General features: G+C 37.9%; 1 protein-coding gene across 1 annotated transcript; it reads left to right on the forward strand.

Moving 5' to 3' along the window:
* The first annotated feature begins 35 nt into the window (after positions 1–35).
* Positions 36–10355, forward strand: LOC137408918 (aspartate aminotransferase, cytoplasmic-like). The gene is made up of 9 exons (XM_068095528.1): positions 36–277; positions 445–626; positions 764–872; positions 998–1107; positions 1865–1969; positions 2368–2518; positions 4636–4801; positions 8272–8414; positions 9995–10355. Exons 1-9 carry the CDS (start codon positions 172–174, stop codon positions 10147–10149), a joined length of 1227 nt encoding a protein of 408 aa, XP_067951629.1. The 5' UTR covers positions 36–171; the 3' UTR covers positions 10150–10355.

Below are 10355 nucleotides of genomic sequence, written 5' to 3' on the forward strand. Positions count from 1 at the left end.
TTCACAAGCGATGTCAAGGGCAGCACTTCGGCAATAGGCCAGAATTATAATTAGCGTAGCCGGGTGACGTGATTCAACTCACGCTCACCAAAGGTAAAAAGGTAAACATTCTTGCGTACAAACCTGCAGCTGATCGTTCGTTCTGGTCAATGCTGAACGTGCAGCATAGTCATGGCATTTAGCAGCGTAAAATTAGCTCCACCGATTGAAGTGTTTGCCTTGGTTTCAGCCTTTAATGCTGATAACCACCCTGACAAAGTTAATGTTTCTGTTGGAGGTATGTATACAAGTCATCCATTACCTTCAACAATATAAGAAACCATGATATTGTTGTTGTTCTGGCGAACGAACCTAATTTGCTACAGATCTCTATTTAACCATACCATTATTCAAAACACTTGATGTTTAAATAATCGTTTGCCCTTTTGTCATTTTGAAATTTAGCTTACAGAACTGAAGAAGCCAAACCATGGGTGCTGCCTGTGGTGCGAAAGGTGGAAGCGAGTATGGCCAGCGATCAGGCATTAAACAAAGAATATCTGCCTGTAGCTGGTCTGGGTGCATTCACAGAGGCTTCAGTTAGAATTTTATTGGGAGAAGACAGTACAGCTATACAAGAACAAAGAGTGAGTGCCCCAATGCTTCACCCGGGTACTTTATAATGTTTAATTTGATATTAAGCCTTTTAAAGGCTTTTTAAAGGCTGTTATGACTTGAAGCAATGATAAGATCCTTCTAATATCTTTCATATTTTTGTCTAAAGGTTTTGGGGATTCAAGCTCTCGGTGGGACTGGTGCTCTGAGATTAGGAGCTGATCTATTACATCAAGAAGCTAACAAAAGAATAGCATATGTCAGTTCACCTACATGGGGTAAATCATTGCAACTACTAATGCACACTATTCTATATAATTATATTAAGATATACTTTTATTATTTGCACTAAAATTCTTAGATGCTTGTTCAAATGTTTTAATTATCAAAAATGTTATTGTAGGGAACCACATTGGGATATTTGAAAAAGCCGGTTATGAAGTGCGCAAATATAATTATTGGAACGCCGAAAAACGGATCTTAGATATTGAGAGTTTTAAGAAGTCTCTATTGGTAGGTTTATTTAATGTGGACATTTTCTAGAAGTTTCTGTTGGTAAGTTTATCAGATATTGACAGTCTCAAGCAATTTTTGTTGGTATGTTTATTAGATATTTACAGTTTTGAGAAGTCTGTATCGGCAGGTTTGTAATGGTCAAGTTGGTGGTATGTACTAAAGATATTCAGAGACATTCTTTAGAGAAAGTATTTGTATAGTAGAAGGTAAAAGCATTTCGGTTGAGGGACTGTAGGTGCAGATTTGTGTTAAGAACTGCATTTATAGATAAAATTATTTGACAGTTAATGGTACTCATAGGTGTGCAATCACAAAGCTCAAGGTCAGTGACCGCTGAAAGTCTTTAGGATTTACAAAACATAGAATTATCTGAATACTGTTCTATTGTTAGTTTAGTGTTACTATAGTATTAAGATATTTGCCTTTAAAATTTATAGCTTGCTGACAAGGCTACTTTTTATAAAAGCATTAAGAGATATCATGGATACTGAGGTTACTCGATTTGTTCCTGTGAAATGAACTTGTCTGGAATACAAGGCTCCATAAGCTGACAAAAATGTAGTCGCAGTATAACTATGCATCGGTCATATTTACCTGCATATTTACCCGGCTTTTAAAACCATATAATTTATTTATTAGCATATTACTAGCATATTTATTTAATTCTATGCAATTTTCATTTAGTTTTTCAATGTAAGTTGTATTTTGTTTTTGAATGAAATGTTTTAGTCAGTATGACTTGTTGCAATTACAGGAGGCCCCGGAAGGGGCTGTTGTGGTGCTGCATGCCATTGCCCACAATCCAACTGGGATTGACCCAAGTCAGGAACAGTGGATGGAGATTGCCGCCATCATGAAGGTTTCTCATCGCATATTCTTTCATTTTATTAATTGATTCTCCAAGGAAGATGGTCTGTTCCAGCCTCGAAATGGTGTCTATGTAGAACACGTGAAATGGTCTATTTAATGTTGGCTACCGGTTTGTAATTATGCTAATAGATTGAGTTGGCATTCACTCTGGTCGTGCACAAAAATTCCTTCATTGCAAGGCTGGAAGTCATTCTTGTGTCGCATGGTTGCCTGTAGATAGATAATCATTCAACCGTGCAAGAAATTGCAGCAGCGCTTGCTTTACAACTCAATATATTGTTCATTATGTCTTTCACTTTTGTGCAACAACGCATTGATCAACATGTGCTCTGGCAATAATGCCACATGTCTTTCAACTTAGATTAGGCCAGTCGTTTTATTCTGTAGGAACGACACCTATATCCATTCATGGACATTGCCTATCAAGGCTTCGCATCTGGTGACCTTGATGCTGATGCTTGGGCTGTCCGCTACTTTGTAAATCAGCGATTTGAAATGTGCGTCGCCCAATCATTCTCCAAGAACTTTGGCCTCTACAGTAAGTTTCCTAGTGTATCTGGCAATTTACACAAGACTGTTTTTCAGATACACCTAGTTCACATAAATACAATTTGTCTGCTATCCAGCGTTGGTCTTGTCTTTCTGTTTGCTACAAGTTTTGCATGCACCACCTGAATGTTATTCAGCACAGGTTAACTCACAATATGATATACTGTATCATTTTTTTAAAATAACAAGTTTCAATTTAATAACAATACTAGCTTCTGTTGACATCATTGGTTTATGATATGTGCAACCCATCTTGTATTTACCACAAGCAGAGAACTACTCATCTTATAACAAAGCATCAAATGAAGTGCAAACATGTCGATAGAGCTTCACATGTTGTTCCACTCATATTCCTCACAAAGCTCAGCAATATTATATCATTCTTTTACTGACATAAAAGGAATTTACGAAGAAGCTTCTCTCACTCTTTTTGTCCGAGTTCACATAAAGTGAGAAAAAGTGAGAGTAGGATGGTTTGTGTTAGTTTGTTTTAAGGTCTGCATTTGTTTTTGTATTTTTGTATGTAATTATGCATACCAGTGGCTATACCATAGAGTATTAATTGCTCCGAGTTTCTGTTTGCCCCATTTTCCATCTGGATAACTATTGACAACGCGGCCTGTAGGTCTGACCTTGTCTATGCTAGGCTATGCCTATGGAATACTTCAACTACCATATAAGGTTCAAGGACAATGCATTAAAGCTTAATGTACCTTGTTATAATTATATTGATAGTATTCCAATCTTTTTTCAATGCTTTTGCGCTAATTATATGGCGCCTTACAGTGCCTTTAGTTTGCAACTCGAGTTGATAAGCCAAGTTATATTTACAAACTCAAGTTTGTAAAAGTAAGGTGCAATATATTGGTATTACGGTAGCTTAATCGTAGTTCTGGTTATATTAACAGTGGTACATCAATAAACACCTGTTAGCTAATAGAAATTAAACTATGTATGTATGTACTGTAAAACTAAAACTTATTGCTTTTACCATGAACTCGAGTTTACAACGTACAAGTTATAAACTAATTTTGAAGAACTCGGCTTCTGCAAACCGGGAAAATCTGCTCAAAAGCGAGTTGAAAAACCCGAGTTACTGTTTCCGAGTTGGCAATGATCCAACTCAAGTTTGTAAATATAAATCGGTTTATCAACTCGGGTTGCTAACTCGGGGCACTCTAATCCGCCATAAAAAGCAAGTTTTACTTTTACAGTACATACATAGTTTAATTTCTATTAGCTAACAAGTGCCTATTGATGTACCATTGTTAATATAACCAGATCTACGGTTATGCTACCATAATACCAATATATTGCACCTTATTTTTACAAACTCGAGTTGGTAAATATAACTCGAGTTGTAAACACAACTCGAGTTCATCAAAAACTCAGCCCGAAATCTTTGAACAGCAACTCAAGTTGAGAACATGGGAAGCGAGGCACTGTAAGGCGCCATACTTATTATGTATACCACTGTGTCGAAATGTAATTATTATACCATAGTCTCATTATAATACCTTGGTTAGTAAATTGAAATTATAGGTTGAAAATCTATCATACTTTTCATTTTGGTCATGCGTAAGAGGCTAATTATAAAAGTAGCCACAATGATGTGGTTTACCCATAGATATATAAACCGATATATCTATGGTTTATATATCTATGGGTTTATATCACTCATCTATCAAGCAATAAGCATGACCTGATCATGAAATGCTTCTTTGTTTTTAACCTTCAGTGTGTGCATTAGTAACTTACTACACTCTCAAAAATGACTGAATAGGCGTCAGTACTAATTATCTTTAAAATCCTTTGGCAGGGCTTGTTTCTTTTCAGTTTAATATTTAAAATTAGTCACCTAGTGCCTATTTGTGTGCTATTTGTCAGTTTGATTCATATACATGTTTGAAGTTCTCTAATTTTGATTTGTTCTACAACTGACCATATTACCATGTAGGATATATCAGTTATTTTTATCTAAACATTTCATTTAAATAAAACAGTCCATTTTGGATAGATGCAAGACATGAAACTATCAAGCCTGACTCTTTACTACTGAGTACATTTTTGGAAGTTACTAAAAACTGTACAGTTGCGCTGTTTTAGATGAGAGGGTTGGCTGTCTAGCCGTTATCCTCCCTGACAATTCTTTGCTCTCGGCTCTCAAATCACAGATGGAGCTTATTGTCCGTAAGATGTTCTCCAATCCGCCGAGTCATGGAGCTCGCATTGTCTCAGCTGTTCTTAGCAACCCTGCACTCACTACTGAATGGTGTGTCCTCACTCTCTATCCAGCTTTATAAATTAGATACAGTAGACGCTCCAACAACGTAAATAATCCGTTCCAGGAACGTTTACATTATAAGGAATTTACGTTATAAGAACAGTAAAATACATATAAATTGCCAATCCGTTCCAAGATCTTTTCAAACTCAACCCTTTGGGCATACAAAAATAAAAAACTAGACTTAACTGTTTAATTTGTTGGCTATATCGTAACTGTAATATTATTGGTTTGCGTCAACAACTTGTCTCCTTTTTCTGATCAATTTCACTGGTTTTCTAGACTATGGTTGCGGTATTTTACAATAAGTTCATGGAATGCACATATTTGGCATCCATTTACAACACATAGATGATTAGTTTATTTTTTCTAGACAGCAAAGTTTGTTCTGCAAAGTATAACTAATGACAGATATTTTATACGTCTACAATACAGCAAAACAAAAATATATTTTTACTATTAAAAGAGCACTGTCTATCTTATTAAAAAGCACCGTCTATCTGTTCATCGTCTATCTTTACCCAGGGGTCAAGGCTAGGATAATAGAAGATAACTTTCGACGATGCTCCCAACTCGTGACATTCAGATTGGTAGACCGATGCTGTAATATCTACTATATAAACGGCAATCGTTGTCTGTCTGTCTATCTGTCTGTCTATCTGTCTGTCCGCCTTATAGAGCAGTCTTTTCTTTTATCGTCGTACGAATTTCGGTCGTACGAAGCGAACTGAATTAATATGTGTAGTAACGGTAAATAAATTATAGAGCGGTCTTTCTTTTTCCATTCGGTCGAACGAAGCCAACCGAATTAATATGAGTACTAATTATCGTAATTTCGTAATATCGTAATTTCGTAATATGGACTATTAGCCGCTACTTTTCTCTGACGATTTGAGCCAAGCGGCTTATATAAAGGTGTGGCGATTCTGTTGTTTTTCTTTCACCGCTCGAGCGCATTAACCGAAATCCCCTGTTAGCACGCTTTTTAAACGGCAAATTTTCTGCCGTGTTAAAAAGCACCTTTCCTGAGTTCTGCGGCCTATACAAAGGTGTCTATACAGCTATACAAATGTACTATTCATTAAATAAAATAAATTAATGAGTAGTTATTTACATGCAATTAATATTTACTGCCAACGTGTACCGAGAAGGTCACGTAAACGTTTGTTTCTTGGAGCCACTAGAAAAACGCATTTCTCACCTACTAAATTTCCACATCAAAAAGGTAAGTGTTTCTTATACGATGTTGTATTGTCTATGAATTGCCACATCTCCACTACTTAATAACGTTGGATTTGCCGCTGTTCGTGATAGTGGGTCATGTTCATTTCCTTCAGCAGCCGAGTTACTAATTTTTTTCCAGCTCTGAGTAGGCCTACTGTAACTTACTATTACAGAACTTTCACGAGTACTCTGAGGGTTGCGATACGCTATTGTGAAAAGAAAGAGAGCAGCTGCTATCGACTTACTGTCACCCTGCATCAGCCATGACCAGCTATACGTCGCCTGCTCAAAAGTAGGCACACGCCGAAAACTGTTTCTTCATATGCCCGACAGAAAAACCAAAAATGTTGTCTATCCGCATGTGTTGCGTTGAACTAAGGGAGAGAGAGAGGGAGAGAGAAAGGGAGAGAGGGAGAGCGAGGAGGAGAGGGGGGAGAGAGAGAGAGGGGGAAGAGGGAGGGAGAGGGGAAAGAGGGAGAGAAGGAGAGAGAGAGGGAGAGCGAGGAGGAGGGAGGGGGGGGGGAGAGAGAGAGGGAGAGAACGAGGGAGGGAGAGAGAGGGGAGAGAGGGAGAGGGGAGAGACGGAGATGTAACTGCATAGTTGGCGTTGTTTTACAGTATGAAGACAACTCTCAATAAACCTCTTGCTGTACAAGAATCTGATCCCGTTGACGGGTAATGCAGCTAGTCTGCACTAATCGATTGCTTTTAAGTATTTATTAATAATCGCACAGCTACATTTTCTGTTTCTGGACACATCTGACGATCTATCATGACGAACTAAAATGTCATGAAAGTTGTATATATAATAGATATAATGCTTGACGTACTGCATTTTTTTACCATTTAAATCGAATTTAAGAAGCTGCTCCTACTTGACATTTTACGTATATGAAATTTTTTACGTAGTATAAAGCAAAAACTGCATAGATTTTTTTATGTTATCTTGAATTCGTGTTATAAGAGCCTCTACTGTATATTTTACAAGTGATTGCAAGGTTGTGACATATCATTAGTCTTGCACTGTGTGAATTTAGGATGTCACGCATTAACGCACGCAACGCATGTCACGCTTAATTAACGCACCCAATTACGCTTGATATTCACTGCGTTTCACTTAAAAAAGGTTTGTAGTTGCCTACTGCCGATAAATTTGCACCCTACCGTTTTAAAGCTTTAGAGTTACACTATGTAGATCGCTCCAAGATTTGTGATGTACCACTTCAAAATTTGTTAAAGTAAACTCACTATCAAATCACTGTCACTTTTCAATTCATGCGTAGTCAACTAGTTGCACTAACTAAGCCAGGATGCCCGATCGCAATTTTATTTTTGTGTTCTTTATTACTCTCTGTATTACAAAGTACAATGGAATTACCACTGGGCATACATGTCTTACTTTAAAGGTCGCATGAACGACGATAGAACTTTTTCGTAGCAGAGACTCGCGTGGCTTTGTGCTGAAGTGTGCTAAAATGATTTTACCTCTACCATGGTGAGCCTAGCCAAGTATTATTGATTCGATCCATCAGCAGTGAGCACTTTTATGATCTTGAATAATACTCTCACAGTGAATGCCTTGCACGAATTTAGCGAATTAAAATGACGTCGAATGCATTAAGATTTTACCGTTTTTCATTATTCGTAGTGGAAGCAACTCCGACCCCATTTAAAACATGGGTGTTTCTTACTTAAAGGTTGACTTGCAATAAAATTCACATTACAGTTATTTGGTATTAAAAGATTCGCCATGTCTTACTCTGTTGTGTTGTAGGTGCCAAATATGTGGGAATGTGATTAAAAGCTCTTAAAAGCTCAAAAACGAACAGAAAATCGCAGCCACGCGAGTCCGCCGTAGTTTGGATTCGTTTTCCAAAACGGCTAAAATGTGACGTATATGTGCGAGATGGTTTATGTTTACATTTTCATACATCCTTATTCGTCGAAATATTTTCACAAATATACTTCACGCTTGCAATAAAAACCATGTCTATTGTTCTTATGCGTCTATTTTATCGGCATCGTAATGCTGCAACTTTGAGCACTGATATCTCAAAACTTAGCATAAAAATATGTTTAATTTTTTAAACTTAGCTTGAACGATTGCATATCATCCTCTGATAAAATGATGAGCCTTTTGGTCTGCTGATTTGGTTAAGTGAAGTTGCAATCACTACAAAGCATAATCTTTAGAATAAGCTTAGCAATGGCTAAATCACTTGTTTGCTGGTTAGGAAAGAGAATGTGAAAGTGATGGCGGACAGGATAAAGCTGATGAGGCAGAAGCTGTATGAAAAGTTGAGATCGCTTGGTACCCCGGGTACTTGGGAGCACATAGTTCAACAGATCGGCATGTTCAGCTTCACAGGGCTCAACGGTAAGCGTTTGTTGCGCGGCATTCCAGTAGAAAGTTGGTGAACTAGAGAGATCTTTTGAAGCAATACAAAGTTTAGTATTAAACTGCCAAACACAGCATACAGGTTGTGTTAGCATACAGGTTGTGTTAGCATACAGGTTGCGCTAGCATATAGGTTGTGTTAGCATACAAGTTGTGTTAGTATACAGGTTGTGTTAGCATACAAGTTGTGTTAGCGCACAGGTTGTGTTAGCGTACAGGTTGTGTTAGCATACAGGTTGCGCTAACATACAGGTTGCGCTAGTATACAGGTTGTGTTAGCGTACAGGTTGTGTTAGCGTACAGGTTGTGTTAGCGTACAGGTTGTGTTAGCGTACAGGTTGTGTTAGCATACAGGTTGCGCTAGTATACAAGTTGTGTTAGCGTACAGGTTGTGTTAGCGTACAGGTTGTGTTAGCGTACAGGTTGTGTTAGTACACAGGTTGCGCTACCGTACAGGTTGCGCTGGCGTACAGGTTGCGCTAGCGTACAGGTTGCGCTAGCGTACAGGTTGCGCTAGCGTACAGGTTGCGCTAGCGTACAGGTTGCGCTGGCGTACAGGTTGCGCTAGCGTACAGGTTGCGCTAGCGTACAGGTTGCGCTAGCGTACAGGTTGTGTTAGCGTACAGGTTGCGCTAACATACAGGTTGTGTTAGCGTACAGGTTGTGTTAGCGTACAGGTTGTGTTAGTACACAGGTTGCGCTACCGTACAGGTTGTGCTGCATGTTCTCATAGAAAATAGCGCTTCAATAAACCTTTCAATAATGAAGTAGTTGGACAGTGTTATAAAACCGACTATTTTTGCTATAGCAGAGAACAAATGTGAAATATTTGATGCATGAATTTTAATGGTGCTTAGTGATTGTCTTGCATTAAACTCGGCTTAGCTTGGGATTTCTTTCCTTTCCAGTCAGATATTTGCACTGATAACTACACTGTTTTCACGGCAACAATCTATGAACATGTTTATCGAGGGTAATTGTCTTTGATGCTCATGAAAGAGCATTTTTTGGTTTCTAATCATACAGATGTGTAAGAGGCCGGTTCTCTGAAACCAGACAGGGTTGGGAAACTAAATATTTTTGATGGAAGGCATGGAGTATATGCGTGTGAAGACAACTCCAGGTGGAAGGCAGGAGTATTTGCTTGTGAAATGTGGATGAAAACAGGCAAAAATGTGGAAACGCGTAGTGTTCGTATAGACTAACACAGACACACACGATGAGATATATAGCGGATTTATTAATACTAACAAGGATCTAGACAATGTCTGTATTTTCATGTCAATTGTCTTATCTTGTATGGCTTGTATGGCACTGCTACCCATAATCGTACGGATATTGAAGTATAATCCAAACCCATTAGATAAATTTATGTTAAAGCAATGGTTCAATTTTTTTCCAAAAAAACTACATGCATCTGCGACATATGCATTAAAGTAACCCTTGAGAACAAAAGCGCTGATTTTCATTTTTCGCTTTTTCACGACTTGACTTAGTTCAAACACTGGCTAAAACTAAGTAATGTATATGTGTACTAGCGGTGTTATGCTGTATTTTAGTTCGTCAGTGCGAGTTCTTAACCAAAGAGTATCACATTTACCTGATGAAGAATGGCAGGATCAGCATGGCAGGAGTGACACTGAAGAACGTTGACTACTTGGCCACAGCCATCCACGAGGCTGTTACCACAGTTGCAGATGACCCCAAGCTATAAATGTATTTAATTTTTTAGCCAGACAATTTAGATTAAAATTAAAATAGGCTACTATATTTTATATTCGTGTGTGCCAATTTGTATTCAATATTTTTCATTACTTATTCAATCACTAATTTTTTGCTGTACGTCGATTTGGTCATACAATCAAATATGTATCCTAAAACTTTAAATATAGATGTGTTTGCCGTGAAACTTGCGTGGTA

The sequence above is a fragment of the Watersipora subatra genome, chromosome 1 (genome assembly GCF_963576615.1).
Source record: "Watersipora subatra chromosome 1, tzWatSuba1.1, whole genome shotgun sequence".
Classification (NCBI taxonomy): Eukaryota; Metazoa; Bryozoa; class Gymnolaemata; order Cheilostomatida; family Watersiporidae; genus Watersipora; species Watersipora subatra.

Bases quoted from the DNA above. Each gene is read 5' to 3' on its own strand.
- LOC137408918 (XM_068095528.1), top strand. From the start codon at position 172: ATGGCATTTAGCAGCGTAAAATTAGCTCCACCGATTGAAGTGTTTGCC. The intron at 2,519-4,635 runs GTAAGTTTCCTA...GCGCTGTTTTAG, and splicing joins CAAGAACTTTGGCCTCTACA to ATGAGAGGGTTGGCTGTCTA. The intron at 4,802-8,271 runs GTGTGTCCTCAC...TTTGCTGGTTAG, and splicing joins CCTGCACTCACTACTGAATG to GAAAGAGAATGTGAAAGTGA.